The sequence below is a fragment of the Poromitra crassiceps genome (genome assembly GCF_964638095.1).
Source record: "Poromitra crassiceps genome assembly, chromosome: 8".
NCBI classification, from domain to species: domain Eukaryota; kingdom Metazoa; phylum Chordata; class Actinopteri; order Beryciformes; family Melamphaidae; genus Poromitra; species Poromitra crassiceps.
Window position 1 is genome coordinate 1,889,707 of NC_139629.1, and position 25,472 is coordinate 1,915,178.

The 25,472-nt window shown below is 42.3% G+C and overlaps 3 protein-coding genes and 1 long non-coding RNA gene across 5 annotated transcripts; 2 read left to right on the top strand and 2 right to left on the bottom strand.

Moving 5' to 3' along the window:
• Window positions 1-954: 954 nt before the first annotated feature.
• tra2b (transformer 2 beta homolog) lies at window positions 955-10,418 on the bottom strand. 2 transcript variants are annotated; one of them, XM_083641481.1, is made up of 9 exons: window positions 10,279-10,418; window positions 7,567-7,712; window positions 6,509-6,671; window positions 5,793-5,981; window positions 5,565-5,680; window positions 3,803-3,838; window positions 1,886-2,014; window positions 1,642-1,730; window positions 955-1,521 (listed from the first exon to the last, which is right to left on the bottom strand). In XM_083641481.1, exons 1-9 carry the CDS (start codon window positions 10,309-10,311, stop codon window positions 1,511-1,513), a joined length of 912 nt encoding a protein of 303 aa, XP_083497607.1. In that variant the 5' UTR covers window positions 10,312-10,418; the 3' UTR covers window positions 955-1,510. The 2 variants fall into 2 exon arrangements, with proteins under 2 accessions (XP_083497607.1, XP_083497608.1); XM_083641482.1 differs by lacking the exon at window positions 3,803-3,838 and having other exon boundaries at window positions 956-1,521.
• Window positions 10,419-11,735: 1,317 nt separating this feature from the next.
• Window positions 11,736-18,379, bottom strand: LOC310781628 (uncharacterized protein). Its single transcript, XM_083642230.1, has 18 exons — window positions 18,292-18,379; window positions 18,164-18,203; window positions 17,990-18,052; window positions 17,714-17,869; window positions 17,290-17,407; window positions 16,720-16,898; window positions 16,451-16,532; window positions 16,057-16,181; window positions 15,893-15,908; window positions 14,390-14,468; window positions 14,251-14,302; window positions 13,973-14,032; window positions 13,733-13,885; window positions 13,455-13,572; window positions 13,133-13,311; window positions 12,909-12,990; window positions 12,702-12,826; window positions 11,736-12,593 (listed from the first exon to the last, which is right to left on the bottom strand). The coding sequence occupies exons 1-18, from the start codon at window positions 18,352-18,354 to the stop codon at window positions 12,580-12,582; spliced, it is 1,704 nt and encodes a 567-aa protein (XP_083498356.1). The 5' UTR covers window positions 18,355-18,379; the 3' UTR covers window positions 11,736-12,579.
• Window positions 18,380-18,971: 592 nt separating this feature from the next.
• On the top strand, window positions 18,972-20,055 carry LOC310781113. Its single transcript, XR_014552950.1, has 4 exons — window positions 18,972-19,310; window positions 19,454-19,594; window positions 19,686-19,825; window positions 19,931-20,055. It is a non-coding gene; the product is annotated as an uncharacterized lncRNA (long non-coding RNA).
• Window positions 20,056-20,330: 275 nt separating this feature from the next.
• ankzf1 (ankyrin repeat and zinc finger peptidyl tRNA hydrolase 1) lies at window positions 20,331-24,747 on the top strand (the record flags this gene model as incomplete). Its single annotated transcript, XM_083642231.1, is given in 15 exon segments — window positions 20,331-20,449; window positions 20,716-20,903; window positions 21,033-21,136; window positions 21,241-21,343; window positions 21,464-21,675; window positions 21,783-21,892; window positions 22,598-22,751; window positions 22,959-23,069; window positions 23,072-23,173; window positions 23,175-23,190; window positions 23,296-23,397; window positions 23,628-23,663; window positions 23,666-23,791; window positions 24,158-24,277; window positions 24,362-24,747. Coding segments are annotated over 14 exon segments (1,827 nt in total). The 5' UTR covers window positions 20,331-20,449; window positions 20,716-20,758.
• Between the last annotated feature and the right edge of the window lie 725 nt (window positions 24,748-25,472).

Here is a 25,472-nt window from a genome sequence, read left to right on the forward strand (position 1 = left end):
GTTACATTTTGAAACCTTTCCCATAGAATAATTCCTCTGTTGATGCCCTTATATTGTGCAGTAAATTCAAAACTATACAAACTAAGTGCCCTTGAAGAAAGTGCAAGGTCATGCAGTTTGCCAGTTATATCATGTGCTGTATGTTGGAAGCAACAAGGGTTTCTCTGTGGCCACGGCCAGTAGGGGGTGATGTTGTACTTCAGTCCCTCAGTCACACAGGCCTGGGCAGGGCTGAGCTCGTCTAGTCACACAGGCCTGGGCAGGGCTGAGCTCGTCATACCCAGTCATACCACATGGAGAGTGGCACAGAAGAGTTAAGAATGTAATACCACAGCGTTGGGTAAAGTATAAGTTGAAAAGTTTTTTCCTTTATCATTAATTTATTTTCTTGTTCAAAACATTTGTCAGACTGACAAGCCAGTGACATTTCAGTCTGGGAATACGCAATTCCCCTAATATTGTTTCCCAGTAGACATGACTAGTGTACATTTACCTATAGGGATTCAGCCACTAACATTGTACATGCAACAACTATCCTCATAAAACCTTCAGGCCAATACCTCCGTTATACACAAATTGATCTAATTTTGATACCCATTATATTTATATATAGGGCAGCAGACGTTTTTTGTATTTAGCAAACAATTGTCTGAAATGTATTGCCTCAGCCATTCTCTGTATGCATTTCAAATAATTTGCTTTTAAATGTCACACAATGTGTTCAAAGTTATCCATACAAATGCGTTTAGCAGCACCGAGGTTTTCCAAGTGATCAAACATGAGACCTGTGCTGTGAAGATACCATCAAATGATTTGACCATCAATATGCTTCATATTCTATTTTTTAAGCTTTCGATGCATTTTGCTTCAGTGTTCTAATATTACCAAGGTCAAATCTATTACTCAAAATGCATGTTTTGCCATCAAATAAACTTGTCATAAATTATCATATAAAAAGATCAGACAACACATTTCAGAGGGTAAAAAATATATTGAAATAATTTGTTATGTAAACAAAGCCAATGGTGGGACAACAGCATTTGGGCAGAGGGCCCCACACAGCATTTACAGATTGGGACATTTAAGATACTTTAGGTCATTTCCTATTGCAAGGATAAACCACATAAGATGTAATGAAGAACATGAGTCAAAAAAGTGGAAAAAGAATGACATTTTCCTTTAATCCCATTCACGATTGATTCAAACATGGTGAGTTCGTACACTCAAGCAAAAATGTGTATAGAAAAAAACATGTATGGCATATGTGGTCCATACATTTAAAATTAAAAACACGAAAGAGGACAGCTCAAGTCATTTCAAATATGACATACCACTTTACAACCGATCTCAGTATACACTTACACATATTGGTCATGTACACTTGCTAACAAAAGTTACATGGTCACCTTAATAAAGAACATCTACTCTGAAATTAATCCATTTCCGTTCTCTAGGACAGAGTTTCACCATGTGCTTGGGAAGGGAAGGGGATGTTACTTGACAGCGATGTTCAATAACGACCTGTGAAATAAAACAGTCATTAGGGAACCTCACAACATTGCAAACAACTGAGTGCTTCAATGTAACCAATCATTCGCAAACATTTATAACACATTAATAAAATAAAATAAAAAGACTTACGGGGAGAATAGGACCGGGATCGGGACCGAGACCGGTAATTTCCTCCTCCTCCTCCTCCTCCTCGGTAGTATGGGGAAGGAGATCGTCGTCTGAAACAAGACGCACAAAATCCTCAAGTTTCCGCAGTTACGCTAGTTTGTCAAATCAGGAGATCTTGGATGCAACTGGGCGGGCAATCAAAAGTCGATCCATTCTAGCAGTAAAGATCCACAGGTTATTGGTTGAGCATTGAGGAAGCAGGTACCTTTGTGATCTGTTGTTGTAGTATTCCCTGTCATCGTAGCGATCGTAGCCACCTCTGTCGTATCCGCGATCGTAACCACGGTCGTAGTCACGTGAATGACGTCGTGGACCACTTGGCCCGCCTCCACCACTAGACCGGAAGAAGACCATGCCACATTAGACTGTCTCATGTGCAATAACATTGTTCAATATTGCGATGGCGATAGGACTTGCGATAAAACAAATGTTTAAGTATGCATATTAGTAGGGCCATATGAAATTAGTTAACCCCACCCCCACCAAATTCAGTTGCATTTTTTTTTAGGGATGCACCGATATGAAAATTTTGGCCGATGCCGAACATTGCTGTTATGGCCGATAACCGATATTTACCGATGTCGATATGATCTGTATAAAACCAAATTTTTATGATCATCACATTTTGTACATACTGAAAAACACATGTTAACACTGAATTTGAAAAAGTTAATTTCTTTTCATTTCTTTATTTGCAAAGCCTTTGGAAAAGCCCATAAATCATAGATTTACTGCATTATTTCATATCAATGTGAAGAATTTGGCTGATAATGATAACCGATATTAACATTGCAACATCTGACCGATGTTAAAAAATGACTAACATCGGCTGATACGATTGCCGATATATCGTGCATCCCTATTTTTTTTTCCTCAATTCCGTTTTAATTTTGAGGTTAGGATTGTTTGTTTTTGATGACTTGGCTCTCTCAGACAGCCTCTTCCACACTCAAAGTGAAAACCAAGCTGTGAGGTGATGTAAGAGTCCCACGCAAGATCCACCCCAATCCAAAACAGAATGATTTCTCTAGGCCTATGTTACAATTAAGAAACCATTTAGGTTACAAATTCTGAGATATCGCGTTAACGACGGACGGACAACCCGAAACCATAATGCCTCCGGCTCAGCTATCGCCGGCGGAGGCTTAATAAAAAGTGACAACGTGCCTTAAATCAGGGCTATAAGTGACAACGTGCCTTACATCAGGGTGTATTACATCAGGGCTTACATCAGGGCGTATGCAGGAATCCTGAAGTTAAATTCAATACCTTTTATGACCTTTTTTTAAAGACGTTTTCAATATATTTTAAGACTTTTGTCACATCAGCGATAGGGGTGTAAATCACAAGTTTAATCACGATACGATATTATATAAATTCTTTGGATAACGATAAGATATTTGCTGATATCACAAACTCTGTCATGATACGATTTTGATTCAATTCAGGGGTCTGCGATCGATGAGACGATATATGCTCATTTAACACAATCAGCACAATAGCTACAACATTGAATAGCTCATCAAATGGCAATTAAGACTTTTTCATACTTTAAGGGACTTCATTTTGCCCTAAATTGATTGATCAATTTGATACTTTTCAAGACCCCGCGGATACATACCCCGTTACATTCACACCAACATTCATTTTGTCCAAATTTGGCGACATTAGCATAGCGTCCCGACACAGCATGGGCTTTCCCTGTGTGCATTTTCTAGCTGCTTTTAGGTTCATTCATTAGAAAAGGAAAAAGGTCAAGGCAATTTCTATTCCGCATGACCATAAAATCCTAAGTTATCACCCTTTTCTAATGATATATTTCTTTCCATCTTTCTGGATGACAATGCCCTTAAAAGACAATGACAATGCCCTTTTCTAATGATAGATTTCTTTCCATCTTTCAGGCTGACAATGCCCTTAAATGAATAACATGTTCGAGGGCATTGGGAGTGTAGTCCAAAGTGCTGTTGGCAACAAAACTCACTTTTAGTGACCTTGAACCGATTCACTACTAATTAGTAGGGATGTCACAATATATCGCGATATCAAAACGTGACAATATGTATCGTTGAGATGAAATCTCATATCGTGAGAAAAAGAAGCTGAACATGGTGGCACTGACCTGCGTCTGCTTGCATGCTCGCTCTCCTTTTCATCGCTTTGTTTGAACAGACAAGGGACGTTACAGACACAGAGGATGAAAATGGTGAAATTACTCAAATTAGCGTGGAGGATGCCCCCTCAACTTACAAATCGATCGCAAAAAAATATTGTTAAAATATCGTATCGTATCATTATCGTAAACCCAATATCGTGTATCGTAAACTGAGTGTATCATGACACCCCTACTAATTAGGGTTTGTATTGTTCCCATACCAGTGCTAAAACAATACTTTATTTAAATGGTACCTGTGCCTCAAGTGTGTGTGTGTGTGTATATGGGGGGGAATAAAAACAAATAAATTGAATATATTAGTAAATAAACAATAAGCCCTAATCAACTACAACCTTTAAAGTCAATAACATTCAGTAGGTTAAATAACAGAGCTATCAGTTTCATTACTTTATATGCACTGCATTCATGTAATACATATACAAATGTCAATTAGATGGTAATCTGCATGAGAAATAAAGAAAAAGATAATCTGCTTATAGTGATCAATGTGACCCATCCCAAGGTGATCACTATTAGAGTGCACTGTATAAGCAGTTGATCACTATAAGCGGATTCCACTGTATAATATTTGTTATCACTAAACCCATTTGTCCTTAATGACCGTTGAGGTTACATGTTAACAGTTTGTAAGAACCGGACATCTTGTGAAAAATTTACAACCCACCTCTTTTATCGGATTGGCTAAGCGACCATCATGTGACAGTGACGAGCGGCACTGCTGATTGGCTAAGCGACCATCATGTGACAGTGACGAGCGGCACTGCTGATTGGCTAAGCGACCATCATGTGACAGTGACGAGCGGCACTGCTGATTGGCTAAGCGACCATCATGTGACAGTGACGAGCGGCACTGCTGATTGGCTAAGTGACAATCATGTGACAGTGACTGCTATTTGGCTCTCGACCAAAAGTCGGAGGGCAAGTCACACGGGAGAGGAAAGTGTCGGCGCGTCATACAGGAGATTTCACGCAGTGTGGTGGCTTCAAAGCACCGAGGTGCTCTGGCATGGCACTGCAATGAGGCCATTTACACCTGGCATTAACATGTGTTTTCTGCCATCAGATTGTATTTGATCACTTCAGTCTGATTTCATTTACACCTGGCACTAACATGCGTTTTGGGTGAACAGATTGCTCTCGAGCTCTAACGTCATCACGCGCACGCCCCCTGAACGTGTGCATGCATGTTTGCATACATGCACAGGGAAATAGAGGTTATTGTTAAGCTCAAATGCACAGTGAACGTCCCTCCCCTTCACCTGGACAAAACGATGGCCGATCACCCAGCACTGCATCTATTTCTTTATCAAAAGGACACGTTGCCCTGATGCCCCTGCCACTTTTCTCGTTCTTGTCCTGTCTGTAAGCCAGTTTCAGGTGTTTAATTTTTATAATGGAGGTAAGGCAACATTTAAGGATGCCAAACGCCATAAAACTGCAAAGAAGATGAAGATTATGTATTTCCGTATGGCAGTTGCTGTATGCGTTTTGAGAGGACGCATTGCATTTACACTTGTGTTAATTCCCCCCCCCCCCCCTGACACTGCACTCAGTCACGTCCCCAATTTTGTAGTCGATCCGACGAACGGTTCTTGAAATACATGAAGGACAGACATACAGTCAGATGAAGGACAGACATACAGTCAGTCAGTCAGTCCTGGAATTATAGTATTAGATGTATGCACTCACTACTCTTCAGAGAACTTACTATGTGGGTCGGCCCATGTAGATTCCAGGGGTGGGGGTGTGAGGTCTTTTTGTAATGGAGAAGTCCACCCTGATTCTACGACCGTCCAGCTCCATACCGTTGGCTCGTTCCTTTGCCTGACAACGAACAAACGCGTCCATTACCCATGCAGACCTGAGACTTTGTAGATGCAAGACACACATTTCACAAACAGATCCGACAAGGGCCTCCGTCACAAAGGCCTCGTACCTCTTTAGCGTCCTCTCTGGCCTCAAAGTAAACGAAGGAAAAGCCCCTGGAGCGCCTGGACTGCTGGTCGTAGACGATACACACGTCTGCCAGGGGGCCATATTTAGAGAAGACCTCCCTCAGGTCTCGCTCTGTGGTGTACAAGCTTAGGCCAAAGACTCCCAGGCAGCAGTTAGGATCTGGGTCAGCCTGCAAAGTCAAAAGGTTCAAAACATGTCTCATCAAACCAAGAGGCACATGATGACAATCACCTCTACGCAATCATCATCAAATAATGTAAATCCACTGCCTATTTAACGTATATTTAACTCAGTCTGTAAATTCAACGTAAATTCATATTTATCATCCACAGAACACTTCACCACTCATGTACATATTGTATATATTTACTCGATTTGATTGCACTTGCAACCTTGCGATTGCCGTTAGTTATCTTCCTACTTCTTATCTCTGTATATTGATGTGACCGCTACGCTGCATACAGACACTAAGACAAATTCCTCGCATGTAACTTGCATACTGTGGCAATAAAAGTGATTCTGATCATGTTTGAATCTTTTGAACTGCAGGCAATAATCCAGAACCACAACTGTTGCCTGCTGTTTTTTACTTTGATGTCCTGTGTTAATGAGGGCCCCCCATTAACACAGGACATCCAAGTGTTCAGGGCCGTGGAGCACCAGGGCCGTGGGGCACCAGGGCCGTGGGGTACCTACACGGTTGCCGATGTGCCTGCGGCGGTTGGACATGGGTGAGCGGCTGTGGCTGCGGCGCCGGCGCTCTCCGCTGTACGAGCGGCTGTGAGAGCGGCGTCGAGCGGACCGGGAGCGGGAGCGCGAGCGGCTGTAGTGCCTGCGGGAGCCACGGTGGGAATGGGACCTGCAGAGGAAGAAAGACATTTAGAAGAACTTTTTTTTTTTTTGACGATTTTTTATCCCATTTCATTAGTGCTAATTTAATTTATTTATCCTGGTTGCTACTCCACCCTCTGCCGATCTGGGGAGAGCCGAAACTGGCTCCATGCTTCCTCCGAGACATGGGCAGTTAGCCAGCCGCTTCTTTTCACCTGACAGGGGAAGCTTCACCGGTAGGACATAGCACGTGGGAGGTTCACGCTATTCCAACCAGTTCCCCTCCCTCCGAACAGGCGCCCCTAACGACCAGAGGAGGCACCACATTAGCAACCAGGATATTGCATGTTTTGGTGAGGGGTTCCTATATGAAGGAAACCCCCAGGGGGCATGGGGAGAACATGCAAACTCCACACAGAAAGGCCCTTTTGACGACCCCACCCGGGCGGTGGGCACTCGAGGACATGCGGACGGGCACGCATTCCTTCAGCACTCACAGGTGCAAATCGAACCCAGGACCTTCTAGCTGTGAGGCGACAGCTCTACCACTGAGCCACCATGCCCCCGGCAGAAGAACTTTATAAAGGCTTCTATGGCTATTCTATTCCATTACTCTAGCATTAGCTGTCACTCAAATCAACTGACCCCACAGCGAAGCAGAAACATTTGGGGTTTTAAAAAGAGTTGAAAATATGTCGCACACAATAGAGAAGTTACTTTTTCAGCCCTCCGGCCTTCACCAGTGACTATATCTAACACTTTTTTTAACTTAAAAAACATAAGTGCTGTCATTTATTCTGCAAGAGTAGCTGAATCGTTCAATGTTTTGTTTCCTTTGATTCAGCCCCCCACCCACTCAGCCAGACCCCCACCCACTCAGCCAGACCCCCACCCCCCACCCACTCAGCCAGACCCCCACTCACCCAGACTTGGACCTGGAACGGGAGCGTGATTTGGAACGGGAGTGCCGGGAGCCATCTTTGGAGCGTGCAGCCGAGCGGGCCGGGGAGCGGCTTGCCGACTTCCCCGAGCCCCGGTGACTCACGCTCCTGGATCGGGAGCGAGACTCCTGAACGAACCACACACACACCAGCACGCGTCTTGTCAGCATCAATGAGATAGTAACCCATGAAATTTGCCTTTAGACTACAACTTAGTAAAGAATTAGGCTATCCTGTGAGTGCAGAAAAGAGAAGAATTTTGAATAGCCTGTACTGGATTTAGGAATGCAGGTTAATGCTATTTTAAGTAGCCATGGATAGTATGACAGTAATATCATTAAATTAGCCAATGCAAATAACAATAATGAATAAACAAGAGAAATCTGCAGGTTGATTAAAAAAATTCAATGATTTAAAGTAATGTACAGTATTCAATAAAGGGAACATGCACGCATTTGAGAAACAGACTAGAAATTACTTAGCAGTGACCTTATGCCCGATTACTTCCTTAACTTCATTACTTCATTACTTCATTTAATTCTTCTTTCTTCACATTTCTTACATCTTCTTACTTCCCACATCTCACACTCTGCCCAAACTTCTTCCCTCGTCATGTTTTAGCATGCATTCACAAATTCTGCTGCACACATCTGAGCTTCATATTATTCAAAATAAACAGGACATGAGACTTCTTCCGCATTTTTCTTCGTCCAACCTTAACCTTAATGAAAAAGAAAGGATGAAGAATATATGACTACAATCATAACTGCACCCTCATTAAACTTGTATTGTTGCTGTGATCTTATGGCATGCATGGGAATGTTTCAGAGCACATAATACAAAAATTAAGTCAAAACCTGTTAAATGTTGTGTATACATTTAAAAAAATATATGCTATGTGAATAATGCTTATTCAAGAACGAACCCCACAAACAGAACTTCCACTTTATCAATAAATCTGGACATTGAGGTAACCCAAAAAGGATAAATAAGTTGGTGCCATCAATTTGTATTTAGTTACATCTTTAGTGCTACAAAGAACGCAAAACGTTTGGGAGCAAATCTTCAACACATAACCTAAGTTGTCGGTACACTAGTTGCAAATGAAGTTTAAGAACATTAATTCATTTACACTCCATGCCACTGGGGGGTGCATGGAGATTAAAAATCTAGCCTAACCATAATGCCTGGAAAACAGAAATAATGGTGACAAAAATATGTAAGCCTATTGCAGTGCAAACTGCAGAGCACAAACCCAATGTGATATATGCACACTTGTCTGTAAAAGTGTACTTTTGTCCACACAAACCTAACAAAATGTGTTTCTGCAGCAATGTCTTTCTCAGCCAGTAACAAAATTGATGTATGGAAAAAAGGTTCAATTCTGTTTGATCAAACCAAGATAGTAGCTACATCTCAGAATTAGACGTTACATCAAATCTATCAATTGCCTGTCTGTACAGGCTCTGTTCTCCATGCCAAATCTCAAAAGGAGTGATACCAGAGACAAAGCCGACAAATGCCATTGAGAGCCTCCTATGGTGAACTTGTTACATTATGATTTGATTGTTTTGTCCACGCATCACTCTTATTTTGGCCTGTGAATGCTATACAGGTGTGGAGAAGGGAGATTGCACAGAAGGGCAAATGGTGTGTTTGCTGATACCAATTACACAGCTGTTTTGTGCATGCTAACTGAGGAAGGCATTGTATCAGAACGGGTTTTTCTCTTCTTCCTCTGAGCTGCCTCTTAGTTGCAGCTAAGTAATGTAATTGTAATGTTATCAAGATTTACTCCAGTCTTGCATGGTCGCGTTAGAACTAATCCAAATGAATAGAAACGACGTATCTGTGTTTGTTTGGGATAGGCTTTAGGAAATTCAAGCCACCCCTTTTAAGGTTATTTCTTGTTGATCAAATGCTCAACACACCGCCATTAACTTGATTGACACACACTGCTGCGCCACGGCACGAGTAACGTTAAAATAAACCGACATGGCTTCTTCCTATCGGATCAAATTAAATAACTGTTGTCGTCCGTAACGATAGCTTCTTAACACCGACTGTATTGAATTATCCTCACAATCTAGCTAGTTTGCTATCTATGCAGCATATGCTATTTACCTAACGTTAGTTGAAATTAACGTTAAATAAATAAAGTAAGCATTAGCTAGCAATTAACGCTACGCTATGAAAAGCTAGTTGGCCGAAAATTAAAAATAACATAACGTTAACGTACATTCGATTATCCACCGAGTCTTTATCATCGCGTTAGCTAGACAACGTTTACGTTTAGTGCGCGCGCCATCAGCCACCACACATTATTTTGGCACTGGGTGCTCTGTGTGCAGATTGGGCCTGCTGGGCCCATGCGTGGGCCTGCCCTGCTAGCATTAGCCCTGCTAGCATTAGCCTACGACGTGATCTGTGCACAACCACGTTCACGTCAAATGTACAGTTACTGGGGCAAATTTGCGCTATAATTGATTCATATCAAACCCGCCTCTACGTTATCTAATTTAACGCTACGTTACATTTTTACAAACAATTGGCAATTCAATGAATGACTGGTTTCGATTTGAAAACGTTACCTACAGCTAACCGACATTAGCTACTACAACATGGTAACGTTAGCTAAATTTCATTCAACTGAAAAACATTCGAAGAAAACGCATTTGCAAAGTTCATACATACCCGCTCGCCGTAACCTTTCTCGTTATCGCTCATGTCTTGTAGCGATAAACTAAAAATAACTTGTTTTTCGCGGTTGCTGCTAACCAGCTAGTTGCGATCTGTAATGCGTTCTCAGGTTGTGCAGCACACGGCTGTAAGCTCCTCCTCAAGAGCCTGTTTAGCTTTGTCCCTCCTTGGTCCTAGGAAAACGTAGATCTGATTAAATGGGGATGGGGATAAGCAGCTATCGCTGTCTTTCTCTGATTGGCTGCAGAGCGCTTTCCGATCTGTTCTAAGCGGCCATTTTTGCATTGTTGGTCTGCGGTCTGACGGTGTGTGTGTGTGAATACTGTCTTGTTTTTTGTTTTTTTTTGCTTTTGTAATTATTATGTATACTTTGGCAATGTAAGACGCACCTTATCATGCCAATAAAGCCCTTTTGAATTGAATTGAGAGAGGGAGAGAGAGACTCTCAGCAGCTTTCATCTTTTACTTTAAAAATCATAACTATGTGGTACAAATGTATAGATTTATTTCACAGTGGAATTTTCTGGAGCCCAATTATGTTACTAATACAGTACGTTTCATTATTAGGGGGCATGATGTATGATACAAACAATTTTCATAATAAACTGTTTATCTGATAGCCTATAAGCTTAACCGTTTAGAAATGACCGAGATAAGCCACCTGTGTGGTTAGTGTTACATTGTTTCATAGTCTTGTGAATATGCTTTGGTGTTCTGTTTGATTGTTTATATCTTGGACCCAATATGAATCATAGTATTTTGAAGATTAGTATTTTTCTTTTTGCACATCTCATTCTCACCTGCACAAGGAACGCATGACAGGTGTGATCTGTGTTGTGGTTAACCCTACTTACCTCCATCCAATAATAATGGACCTGCTGTCTTTTTCTCACCTACCTTTCCTTCAGCTTCATCCACAGCCTGCTGCTCACAGTGACAAGCAGAACGTGAAGCCAGGAAGAGGAGGTGGAGGGAAGACTGTGAGGTGCCAAGAAAACACCTCAGAAGGCCTGCAGAAAACGATTTGCTTTTGTTTGATTTGACACAAGGTTCAGTGGTAGCCAGCCACTCTACTGGGCCGTTTCATGGAACACCGATTTTCAGGACAATGTGAGACAATAATTACAATGATTACGTGCTCAATGTGTGTTTATAACTATAATCATGTGCCTTTTTAATCATTAGATGCAGGTGAATGCTGATGGGACCCTGCATAATGAGATTGTGCTGGACTGAAAAGGATCCCACTCTGTCCGACTTAAGTCCAGTTCCCTTATGTGCAGGACCTCATTTTGTAGCACATATAGAAAACAGTTGAATGTGTCACAAAAATAAGCAGATAATTTCTTGCAGAGGGTTTTCTTTATTTAAAGTTAGAAGAAGCATTGAGTATTAATTGGATTGATACATAATGGGCAGGCACATACCGTAAACTTACCAGTTTTCTGGCAACCTACACCACAATATGGATTTTACTAAGAACATATTTACACCTTTTAATTCCTTAATACAATCTGCTTTTTTTCACAGCAGCCATTTTGTGTCTAAAAGGCAAGAAGTAAGACGGGTACAAGGCAAGCACAACATTAATGAGGGCCCCATCACTGGAACACCTAAATGCTAAGGTGCTAAGGCTCAGGTCCATCACTGGAACACCTAAATGCTAAGGTGCTAAGGCTCAGGTCCATCACTGGAACACCTAAATGCTAAGGTGCTAAGGCTCAAGTCCCAAATGGATTGGAAGTTGGAAACCCTCATTAATGTTCTGCTTGCACATGTGTTATTTGCTGCGTTTTAGACACAGAATGGCTGCTGTGAAAAAGGTCAATTACTCTTTATTATTATTATTATTATTATTATTATTATTATTATTATTATTATTATTATTATTATTATTATTATTATATATTTTGGCCTATAGTTGCTGCAACTTATTTGACTGAATGAATGAATGGTTTACTTTAAGTGGCAGATTGTAGCCTAATCGCTACTCTATTGACTAGAACACAACAATATATTTATGTAGGTGTGAACACAGTCAAATGAAAGTAGGCCTACATAATGGATCAAACATTCATTAAAAAGATGACAGAGGTGAACCTACTCAAAAAGTACTTCTCCTACAATCTACTTAACAACAATAGTTATAGTTACTTCCCACGGCTAGCTTAACCTGAGAGCAAAGCAGGCTGTCACAGAATATATCAGTCCAACTATCGCTCTGATGGTGACACAGGTTTGAGTTCAGAGTCATTAGCCAGGTGGTTTGGGCCTCTGTCGACATTCTGGATCCTCTTAGTCCATGGTACCTATTGGACCACCGAAAGAAAATGGAATCAATGAGTGAGTGACAAAAAAAAGTTACATGTCAGTCATGTACAGTACATAGAGTATGTGTGTGAGTTCAGTTCACCTACCACAACTATACAACATGTTTATTTTATGCAGATCCAGAACACTGGGTCCATCTCGCTGGCCAATGGGAATGTAAGGATCTGGTTTAGGGATTATAGTTGGTCCACCAGCTTCAGAGAAGGCATAGCTGCAACAGAAATGCCAGAGTATGTGGTGTAGAGACGCCCAAGCAAAATATGAAAAGCCCATGGCCCTATAGAGCAGCTCACCTCCCATAATGCATCACAGAGTTGTAGTCATATGGAGTATTGAGGTTGTTTGTCACCTGCTTCCTGAAATTCTGCACACGGTCTGTCAAGGCACAAACAATAAAGGACAACTGTGAATTCACTCATTTACTTGCTCGGAAAACCCATTTTGGCAAAACAGGAAAAGCTAGACAAAAGTTTTAGAAAATGCGAGCAACGCAATAATAAGAATCCTTCATCCTAACCTCGCATGATGTTGTTCCATACGATTGTGACGTGGTGGTCTCGGTCTGAGCGAGACTGCTCATGCACAAAGCCCAGAGCATGCATGAACTCATGGGAGGCCACTCCTGACCACATGCATCCAGGAGCCTGCAGTGACAAGGTCTGGCTGCCTCCAGTCTGCCCCAGAAATGACCAGCAGCTTAGGGTGCAACAGAGGCAACAGGTGTCCATTCAAAACACCACTTGCACAATACCAATGCAAATTCACCACATAGGAATCATACAGCACCAAAAAAGGGGGACATTTTCTACATGCAATCCATATGCACTTGTCATACTCACCCATATCGAGGCTGAATATCGAGGAAGTTGGCTTCATGAGTGCGTGGAACAAATTTAACGCATGTTCCAGCGGAGATGTCTTGCATCCCAGTTTCTATTGTGATTCTGTCCATATCATCTATCATCAAAAACAAGCAAATCAGAGTTGAATCTTTGATTGTGAATCTTGTGACAGATCAAGTCATACATTGTAGTATGTTGTTTCATTACCTCTAAATTGAGGTAATGAAACAAAAAGTCATGAGCTCCCAAGTTCTACCCAACACCTGAATGCGCACCATATAGTGGAGACATGATGAAGGGCACATAAACAAATCCATCAACTGATTTGGGCCATAAGCAGGCATTGCCAGGACAGATAATGGCACTCTGGAGGTATGAGCTGGCAATATCCCCCTCTTTGAATGTCATACCTCGGGGGGTTCGCAGCCCTGGTGAGAAACATATTTGAATTAGTTCAAGATATACCCAGTAACTTGAATCACTATCATAGTATACACTACAGCTTGCTCACTTACTTCTGTTTGCCTCCAGGATTTTGTCCATCGCATTAATATCGTCATAATCTACATATTCATCTGAATACAAAGACATAGATGAGAGAGCACAGTTAGGTTTAAACATATATCAGTTTATACTGGAATCCTGGAAAGAAGTAATCCCCTTTATTGCAACATAAACCTATTTTCCAATTAACAGAATGATATAGTGTAGTAGGCCTATTATAACATTAACTTGCATGATAAAATACGCCGTGCCAAAAAAGTAAGATGTCTATATTCTTGTAAGAACCCACCTGAGTATTTTCTTTTCACCCTCACTTTCACCTCATGTACTGCAGTTGAATTCTGTAAATCAAAGTTGCATGTTAACATACTTTTTAGACTAAACATTAAAATGGGCATAACCTATAAGAGACATATCTCAGTACTGACCTTAACAGGCAGGGTGTACGTATGGGTCAGCATGCCAAACAAGACACCCAGTCGGATGATGGTAGAATCCATTGCTTTGCTTCAGATTGGCACACAAGTGTCTGCCTGTGGTTCCTCCACCCAAACTATATACCCACATCTCCCTCATGCACTCCGTACTGATTGGGCACATGGCTCATGCGCTCCGTACTGATTGGGCACATGTTCTGCGGTGAATCATGATCATCCAACTCTATGTAATTAAGAAAAGTCCAGTGCTGCTGCCCCAGAACAGGTGGTTCCAGAGCTGACCTGACCTCCAGCTGTGCACTGTACTTTACCATAATGTTAGATTCAGCACTTTCAGAGCTGAGACACGTAAAGTGGTTTTTGTATAGCAGTTGCTATCAGGGGAATAACTGTCCACCCACCCAGTCCAACAGACCATCAATTTGTGTCTGACTGAGCCGGCAACCTGTGATTTTGTGATTAACTATCACTTTCTAACTACGTTGACAGCAATCATTTTGTCATATTGGTAAATATATATGACACAGAAAATCTGATCCTTCTCCAAATATGTATTTATTTATTCCAAGGGGTCAATTTGAGGGGTGATGACTGTGGGCTAAGGATCTTCTGCCTTGGTTTCTACAGGAGCATTAGCATCGTACGCTTTCTTCTGCATCCCAGTTGTGTGGCTTCAAGTGTGGATCCTTTCCAGTGTTGTTCTGCCATAATGCAGGCACCTCATTAATCAAGGTATGTGTTTTTCTCACTGACCCCAAATGTTTTACTCCGTTTTTCCTCTGGCCATATATGACTATTTTTCTCTATCTCAATCTCCATTGTTTAATGTTATAACATCACCTGCTGTTTTATTTCCTACTCCAAATACTGTTTCACTCAAATATTGTAGTTTGAGTGTTTGAAAGTCCTCTATTACAGAGTTATTTATTAAATAAATACTTATTCTTATTCTTATTATTAAATTATTCATGCTTTATAGAAGGATAAGGACATTTGGATGAGTAATGCAAACCAAAGTACCTTGTATTTCAATTGTCTCCAGCTCCCTTTTTCTCTCTTAACTTAACTTAACTCCATCTGGGCCCTTTTTGATCTACCTTCTTTCTCTCTCTTTCTAAAAAAATAAATAAAAAAAAACTACTAGCTTAACTAAACTTGTACCACTGTTCCTTCAGACGTAGTTATCATAGACTGTGTTGCATAGCTCTATTGCTGACAAAAATGTCTTATTGTAAGTCGCTTTGGATAAAAGCGTCTGCCAAATGACGTAATGTAATGTAATGTAATAACAATTTTGCACACTCACTCCCTTTGTCAACCTCCTCAAGTTCAGGGATATGTATTTTAAAATACTCAGATGATAGCATTTACACAGAGAAAGTGCTACTTGAAAGTTCCAATGAATCTTTATTGAAAATGTTTCCATGATTTGACACCGGTTTATTGTATTATGATTTTCAGTAGCTCGTAAACTCGTAAACTCAGCTGGGTCAGTAATCGTCCGTGTCACCTGAAGAGAGAAACACAATGTTGAGGAAAGCACGTTAGAAAGAGTGACATATCTCTAGTATTGGTCACCCCTTGAGGAGGACACTTGCCATAAATAAGAGTTACTAGTTGTCAAAGCATCATGTTAAACGTGGATGTTTGATACCAACCACATTGATAAAGCCTGTTGATTTTCAGTCTGTCATTATGGCTGAGAGCAGACGCCTGGCCCAGCTGAATGCTCCTGCTGTTCTTGGCAACAATGGTTGGCGCCCCGTCCTCAGAGTAGGCATACCTAAAGAGAGTCATCAAAACGTCTCCATCCAGGCTAAACACTGATTCAGCCACAGGCTTGCAGAACAACAACAACAACAACAACAACAACAACAACAACAACAACAACAACAACAACAACAACAACAACAGCAGCTAGACTATAGTACTTTCATGGTAAGATAATAAGAAACAAATTGATAAAATAATATGCATTTAATGTCAGCCAGTTTACAAGACTACAGTTCAGTGATCAAATCGAAACAAATACATCAAATTCATCCTACTTACGTTCCAAAGTGCATGATGGAGTTGTAGTCATAGGGCAGATCCAGATTGTCAGTCTTGAATTTCTCAAAGTTCCTCAAACGATCTGTTGGAAATTGGAAAATATGTTTCATATTCATGATCACACCAAGCAGATTACATATTTTGCTTTTAGACCATGTAAAAGCACATTGTAATTTATTTTGTATTTAGTGATATACAAATAAACTCTATTTTAATTCACCATTTTGAGTGACCCCCCCCCCCCCCCCTCCCCGCCCCTTTCAAATTACCCCTCCAGATGTTGGACCACATGATGGTGACATAGTTGTCCCGGTCGGCCCGGGACTGCTCGTGTACAAAGCCCAGGGCGTGCATGAGCTCATGGGATGTCACTCCAGTCCGGACGCAGTCAGGCGACTGGAGAGATACGGTCTGTCTTCCACCACGCGCACCAAGGTAGGACCAACACCTGTATTAACAAATACCATATATACCATTACAACTATTTGTAGAAGTGAGGCAACCTGTATGTCCAAGACAAATTTCCCTCGGGACAAATTAAAATAATCTTGAATCTTGAACTGCACTGCCAGAGCAGCAAAGCAGAGATTACCGGTATGTAAGAAATCATTGGAAAACTGTTTTATAAGTAAATGACAGCCCCCCCCCCCCCCCCCCCCCCCCCATTCTATCCATTTAGCTAAAAACTGTTGATATTGATTAACGCTACATTTGAAAATACAGCAGAAAACATGATAAGGAAATTCCACATTCCATCATCCCAGCAAATCATTTTGACAAAGGAGTCACAATTTTCACATAGAAAACATCACATTTTGGAATCAAACAGCAGCTCTCACCCTGACTTTGGCTGGATGTCGATGTAATCTTGCTGGTGAGTCCAGGGAACAAACCGCACACAGGTACCTTTCTCGATGCTCTCCATCCCTGTCTTGACCACTTTCTTCTCCAAGTCAGCTGTCCAGTGGTTCAGATAGGACGGACAGACGGACAGGGCACAGACAGACATCACTGAATATGCTGAATATCAAGACTGTAATGCATCCAGTGGTTCAGATAGGACGGACAGGGCACAGACAGACATCACTCAGTGGTTCAGATAGGACGGACAGATAGGACGGACAGGGCACAGACAGATAGGACGGACAGGGCACAGACAGATAGGACGGACAGGGCACAGACAGACATCACTGAATATGCTGAATATCAAGACTGTAATGCATTCGATTTATTTGCACCTTGAACACGAAAGGAAAAACTTACTGTACTCCGATGAGAGCCTGTATGCAACATAGACATGTCCATCTACTGACTTAGACCACAGGCAGCTCCGTGCAAAGCAGATTTTTGTGCGCCTCCCGGATGAAACGGCTATGTCTCCCTCCCTGAGATTGCTGCTACCATCTATGATGTGGGCAGCTGAGGCAGAAAGCAAGGGAAATTAAATCATTCTATACAGAGTAGTAGGACCTTATTTTTTACACTGCATGTAGTCTATACGGCACTATATTTAGACCAAGTGAAATGCAAGCAACTTACCTTGGAACTCGTTAGCTTTGATGATTTCACCCATTGCTGTCCCGTCACTTTGCTCAACGTGATCTTAGAAATAAGAGGTGCAGTCAGTGTTATCTGTTGTTTCTGTGACACAATCCATATTTTACCAAATGGAAATTCAGTAACACAGTTCCCATCAACATTTGGTGCAATTACCTTGATAGCCTCTGGGGGTCATTTGGGTGATCACAAATTTCTGCAAAAAAAAAAAAAGACAGAAATATTTGTTGTAAATTCTTTAAATTCATGAAAATAAAAATACTACTAAATATAATTTAACTTACCCGAGCATGTATGTCCCAGAGACAAGTGGAAACAACCACGTACAACAGGATAATCCGCTCCATCGTTGTGAGTCAGGTATGCCTTCAGTGCTGCCATTACCTGGAGTAACACTTAGCCTTATATAGGCATTCCCTATCACTCGTCTGAGACAACACCCATGATTATCTCAGCTAAATTACATGCTTACTTTTGTTTGTTGATGAGTGAGTTTAATCCCCTAGTTAGTTCAGTTCTTTCATAAACAACAACTCCAACTGTAATGTGACGTCTCCATGTTTGTAATAACAGCTCCAGTTCAATGACCTGCTCTAAAATAAATGGTTTAATGTTTAGCATAATGTTTATGGCAATTTTAGGCTTTAGAAGACTCATCGTCATATCAATACAAGGAGTGCTGTTTTCGTTCTTGTAAGACAGTTGGCATTACTATCAGTTCGTTTACAATGGTACGGTGCTAATTTCAGCAGCAAAACACATGCCAAAAATAAATATGTTAATCTAAATATCCATTAAGTTATGTTGGGGAAAAATACCGCCCGAACAGGGACTTGAACCCTGGACCCTCAGATTAAAAGTCTGATGCTCTACCGACTGAGCTATCCGGGCTCCGCAGCGCCAGGCAGGAAGTCACAAAAATCAAATAAATACAGTTCTGTCCTACCTCTGGTCTGGTCCGGGTCGGCATGGATTGGGAACTAAAAATCAGTCAGTCACCAGTCACCAAACGAAAACAAAGCAGAGTAACGTTCACCGTCCGTAAGATCACGTTATGTCCACATTTCAAGCTAATTTGGCTTTAAAGTTAATTTACTAGCTTCTACGCTGCTTTCTTTTTTAGTTCGAACTTCCTTTTTTGTTTTGTTTTACTGGTGCCGCCGTGTGTGAGTCAAATGGCATTAACGTTAAACTGCATGCAGGAGCAAGTCAACCTGTTGCAGCATGCCATCGACGAAAAGGCTGGAAGACTGGAGGAGCTCAAGCAGCAGAGACTGCGCTCCGAGCAAGACAGAGTGCAATGGTACATGTTATGGTACGCTGGTGGTGGTGCTGGTGCTGGTGGTGGTCTTCCCAACAAACAACAAAACATGTGCACATGCATAGTGGGGTAACGTTTACTTTTCAATGAATTCCTAATCAGACCTGTAATTCACTCACTTGCAGCATCGCAGAAATTGAACGGAAAATGGTTTTGTGGCTTATGTGGCCGAGTGGAGAGGAATCACTGCAGGAACTGTGTCACCTGCTGCAAGAGGAACATCACCTTTCAAACGCTGATGCCCAAGAAGCTCCTCCTGGCGTTAGGTAGATACACTATAATATAATATGCATCGTCGTCAGCCCGTGAAGATGACATGCAACCACGTAGTTCAATGACGACTTTGTTATCTTTCAGAAATCATATGAAAGATTTACAGGAAATAGAAGAAGCCGTCACACAGAAAGAGAGAAACCTCACGACTCAAACCGCCGAGGTGAAACGGAGTCTCGCAGCTGCCAAAGCGAAAGGTCGCTCTCTTTCAAGGGCTGGTAAAGGTGTGTGTGTGTGTGTGGGGGGGGGGGGGGGGTACTAATTGGCAAAGTTGTAGGATTTGAAATAACGTGTGATATAACGTTTTTCTTTCCTTTCTTTCCCTTTAGAAAGAAGACAAGCTCTGCTCCCAGCCGAACCAAAGAGGACTCTGAGGAAACGCCAGTAAAATTGAATCGTTTTGTTGTTGTTTTTACCCTTTTTGTTAATGTCAAAATGACGTGCATTTTAACAGCAGAATAAATTGTATCATTCATTCTTTGAGCTTTGAGTGATTTTTAGTAGGCCCCGCCTCTCCACAACTGTTAATACATTTTTAGGCTGACAAAACTGCAGGACGCATATCTCCATAACTGCATTAGTCAGGAAAGATGAATCACACAACATGATGATGGCTGGCAAGTAATAGGAACATCATTTTCTGTAAAGATGGCTTTATGGTTGGCTGTTATGTTGACTGGATGTGTAGTTTACCAACCTTGCTGTTTTTACCACAGCATTCTTCACGAACGATTGAGTGACTATCCTGCCGTCTGAAGTAAACGCGTTTTTCTCTGTGCTTCCGGGCTTCCGTAGACACTTCAGGAAGTAACGCAGCATGACAAACTATTTCGTGACAGCCTTTAATGGTAAGTTAACCCCGCGAACGGTCTAGTAGTAACATACTAAAATATATATATATATATAGCAGATGTAGACAGCAGTAGTGGTGTGATAGCGTTAGTAGCTAATATGGCTAGTAGTAGTAGTAGTAGTGACTAACTGTAGCTACACGTGTCGTTCATATTACTTTATGGTCATGTAACTCCACCGTATGACGTGTAGTGTTGTTTGCCAGCTCACACCAGACGGTAATGTTATCATGACGTAATAGGCGATTTTTCACCCCCTCCAGACACTACTAGTATTTTTCTGCCTTTTGCGTCTCACGAGTGGCCATGAGTCGCACAGCCTCCCGATCCGTCTTTGACCTGCTGTGTCCCCATGACGACGCTTTGCTCGGTCTGAGAGAAGTGACCACTGTCCAGGAGGAGCAGCCTGTCCTCACAGAGCAGCATGTCCTCACAGAGCCGCCTTCAGACAGTAAGTGACGTATTGTAACGTAATGTCTGTGACGTATTGTAACGTAATGTCTGTGAGCAAAACGATCATGTCGCCTCTAATTTAGGATAGGTTTGAAAGCTAACCTCTGCATGTGACACACACACACAGCAGTGGAGGATGGCAGGCAAAGGGAGAGCAGCCTGGCCAGAGAGGTGTCAGACAAGATGGTCTGCTCAGCCTGCAGGTGCTCCTTTAATAACCGCGAGGAACAGGTTATGAAACAATTTGCCCTTCAAGAATGTATCTTCAAGTATCTATGTATGAAGGAGGTTGTCGTATGGAAGTGACTGAAATGTGTGTTGTCCCAATCTCTCAGACGGAGCACTATAAGCTCGACTGGCATCGGTTCAACTTGAGGCAAAAGATTGTAGCCCTACCACCGGTCACAGTGGAGGAATTTGAGAGGAAGACTGGAACAGGTGAGGGGAAACCAGCGAGTCCTACTAGACATCAACATGGAAGTCAGAGGGCCGACCTAAAATGACGGACCGTTTAAATGATTCTAACAATTGTTTTGAATCTCATATATCGCTTCACAGACGATATGTCAAGTATCTCGGGCTCAGAGTCCGACTCGGGGGACGAGGACTCGGATAGTGAGTGGGGAGGAAAAAGCAGTGACGTCACCCGCACAGATAATGACAGCTCAGCTGAAGTCGATTCAGTCCCTAGCCGGCTCTCCAGCAAGGTGGTTTTCCAGGACTCAGAAGGACAGTATCTAGCCATCTACCGCTGTATTCTCCAGGGCAAGGTGAGCCACGACAGGAGAAATGACCAAATGCACTGTGGAGGAATGTGTCATTTGTACGTTAACAGGTATTTCAGTTGATTTTGTTCTGCTCTTTGACTGTATTAAAGTCAGATGCTGAGGGAGATGCTGCAGCTCTCCTAAAGACTATAAGTAAGAAGACTGTGTGGGTCATTCTCATGACGGGAGGGGGGCATTTCGCTGGTGCTGTATTCCAAGGGTAAGTGGTTGTCTTTTTTTTTCCTTTTCTGATTTTGTTCGTCATTTTCTCCCCAATTGTACTTGGCCAATCGCCCCCCCCCCCCCCCCCCCCCCCCCCCCCCCCCCCCCGCTGCCCCTGGACCCCCGACCAAGCCGGAGGAAACACGGGTGCGAACCTGCAACCCTCATGTTGGTAGGTAGGGGATCTACCGCTACCCTACCCGCTGGTTGCGTCTTTTCATATTTGACTATTCAGTATCTCAGATTATGCAGCATATCGTAGGGGTGGTAATCACCGGATGCCCCACTATACGATATGATCACGATACTTAAGTTACGATACGATAGTATTGTGATATGCTAGTTTTGTGATATATTGAGTATTGCGATATTGCAATATATTGAGATTTGTTAACTTTTTTCCATTGCAAATTATATCCCCAAAGGAAAACTTTGTCAACATCTTTTTTTAATCGAAGATAGTTTTCATTTTTATTGCAAAAAATTGTCAAGTCAGACTGACCAACACTGTCATGAAAACCTGTCATAAACAAATTAAAAAATATTGCGATACTTGACATTTGTGCGATAACGATATATTGCCACACAAAATATCGCGATACTATGCCGTGTCGATTTTTCCTCCCACCCCTAATATCAGGCTCAGCCTGCCCAGTGTGTTTGCAAGCTCTTGTGCAACTTGGTATATTTATTTGCGTTACAGGAAAGAAGTTGTCGAGCACAAGACTTTCCACCGATACACGGTGCGAGCGAAGAGAGGCACCGCTCAAGGACTCAGAGATGCTCAGAACCGCAGCAACGCGCCCAAGTCAGCTGGAGCAGCTCTGAGGAGACACAACGAGGCGGCGCTCGTCAAGGTAAGATTCAAGTCGAGACTTCAAACACAACAGCGCGCTGTCACCTTGCCTACACTGTGATGGCCGTGAACATTTCAATTTTTTCTTCTTTACTACATTTTTCGAGTTCATGCACCCTACTTATATGGTGAAATAGCCACAGTTTAGATTTTCTTATGTAATGCATTCATAAATCAAGTAGTTCTGTCGTTTGTGTTTTGTATGTAGGAGATCCAGGATCTTCTGGACGGCTGGACTGACTACTTGAAGGAGGCCTCTGTGATATTCCTACGTGCTCCTAGCTACAATAAAAGCACCTTTGTTGGTGTCACTGGTCGCTCGGCACACCGCTGGACAAAAAGGATCCTAGGATCCGCACACTTCCATTTGCCACACGCAGGGCAACCTTCAGAGAGGTACGCAGAGTTCACGAGGTGCTCTCTAACGGTTCATGTTTACGGTAGGTGTCGAGTCATAGACTGTACTTGGAATAATAACATGTTCTCTGCTTGGTGTTGTGCCGCCAGGCTATAATCAATGTTTGGGTAAACATATGTTGATACAGGGAGCGACACAGATATCTCCACAATCCTCCTCAGTCCCTCTAAAAAGGAATGGAAAAGAAAACTCAAACCAACGGCACAAACGAACTCCGATCAAGAAAAAAGTGAGTTTTGAATGTTTAAAAGGTTCAGATGAACAATGTGGGCTTGACTTTGCCCTCTGTTCAAACCGCAGGTGGATCAAAATTAATTATAAAGTTATCTACTGCCTCTAAATACAGGCTCACAAAATAGGTGAACGTTCATTGGTTATGACTGTATGGCTTGCTGTTTCAACAGGCCCAAGCTTTTTAATTATTACTACGACGTTTGTTTTCTTTATTTTTTCCATCAGCAGAAGCAAATGAACCGGACAGTTCAGATGAGGAGGATGAGAGATCCAGCTGGAGACAGTGGAGATGACCTTAGGAACTCTGGACCTCCGCGAGTTTGAAATCCATCCCTCCAGACAGAGGAAGAGGAGGAGGAGAAAGGAGGGAAACAAAATGCAGAATGACGGTAGGGCCAGTGTGCTGATTTCTTTTTTGTTGTTTGTTCCTTTCCCTGGTTCTTGTTTACATTGTATGATGTTGTTGTAACTGTTGTTAACTTTGGTTTAATTTCTGAGGTAAGAGACCTCGCACGCCCCTAGGGTTTCTTGTCCCTTACCTGCACAATATTTGCATATACTTGTATCTTTCATTCTGTTTTTGTTTTACTATATATATATATACAGTGTATATACTGCATATAGGAGCTTATTGCTCATTAGAATCCATCAGTGTGTCTCAGAAGCACTGTGTATTATGTTCCAACACGAAAAGAATCCTTATCGCACCATACTGTAGCTGCGCAAGTTTGACAGAATTTATCGCTCCGTCCCAGAATTGAATACCATGGAAGCAGATGAACAAGAGGAGGAGCCAACAGAAGACACCTCTCAAGCAAAACAAAGGAAGAACCAGGGAAAGCAGAAAGCACAGAGTACCAAGAAAGAACCTGAAGGTGAGGCAGTGCTCTTCTGATGCTTGATTATCACTCGTAGAAGGACTATTTTAGAACTTATTTTGCTTTCTGTGACCAACATAGGAGATGAAGAGTCATGGGAGTTCAGCCTGAGGGATGCTCTCTACACAGCCTGTAAGATCGGGGATGTGGACTCGCTGGGCACACTCCTCCAGCTACCAGGGCAAGCAGCCCAGGGTCCAGAGGAGCAGGGGGGAACACTCCTCCAGCTACCAGGGCAAGCGGCCCAGAGTCCAGAGGAGCAGGGGGGCACACTCCTCCAGGGGGGCAACACGTTTTCTCAGCAGCAACCAGCCGACGCCCCCGCCCCACTGACTCTGCTCAACAAGGCCATCGACTCCTCTGGGTTCACTCTGCTGCATGTTGCCTCAGCAGCCGGGCAGAAGGCTGTGGTCAAGCTGCTGCTGGATTCAGGAGCAGACCCAGCATGCAGGTATGAAGTGCAGTAAGAGTGAAGAACTGTGATTATCTTGAAGTAAGTGTAGTGAGTGTTGTAAAACCGATGCCTAGACCAGCCATTCCCAACCTGTGGGCCGTGAAGGTATTGCAAGTGGACTGCCAAATAATTTGCAAAAAATTACAATCTTCATGATTCTTATTATGTATGAGAAGGCATTCCTCAATAGACTACGTAGTTGCACAAGCGATTAGACGAACTTCCGGTTTGCTTGCCAACTTGGCGAGCCAGTTTCCGCTTTATCGGCTTCTTCTCCTTACCGGCCCGGTCGCTGTGCTAGTCGCTGTGTTTATCAAACTTATCTCTAACTATCTGGTTTTTCGACACTATTTCTGGAACTGATTACTGAATTTGGATTACGGACTTGGCTGAATGGATATTTGATTTGACCGCTGCCTGAACATGGACACAAATTTAATGATTGCGGACTTGTATGACGTTTAAGCTGGTTAAACTAACTAACGTTAGCTAACGAACCCTTAGCTAGAAGCTAGCAAAACACTGAGAACTCCGAATGACAATAACAAGACAAGATGAGTGCTGTGAGGAAAAAGAAATGATAATGTACGAGATGTGCACAAGTTACAAAGAGGTATGGGTGGCTCTAATGAGCACTGCTGTGTGCCACTTTGCTCAGCTTCAAGTCGCTATAACAGTAGGATGAGCTTCCACATGCTTCCCAAAAAATATTAAAATATTGACAAAATCATCTTATTG

Excerpts from the sequence above, each read along its gene's own strand:
- tra2b (XM_083641481.1), bottom strand. The coding sequence starts at position 10,311 with ATGAGCGATAACGAGAAAGGTTACGGCGAGCGG. Across the intron at positions 5,982-6,508 it reads GCAGGCACATCGGCAACCGT|GCTGACCCAGATCCTAACTG; the intron begins GTAGGTACCCCA and ends TTGACTTTGCAG. Across the intron at positions 5,681-5,792 it reads CCAGAGAGGACGCTAAAGAG|GCAAAGGAACGAGCCAACGG; the intron begins GTACGAGGCCTT and ends GTTCGTTGTCAG.
- LOC310781628 (XM_083642230.1), bottom strand. The coding sequence starts at position 18,354 with ATGGAGCGGATTATCCTGTTGTACGTGGTTGTTTCCACTTGTCTCTGG. Across the intron at positions 17,408-17,713 it reads CAGGCTCTCATCGGAGTACA|CTGACTTGGAGAAGAAAGTG; the intron begins GTAAGTTTTTCC and ends ACCACTGGACAG. Across the intron at positions 16,533-16,719 it reads GTGGTCCAACATCTGGAGGG|ATCGTTTGAGGAACTTTGAG; the intron begins GTAATTTGAAAG and ends AATTTCCAACAG.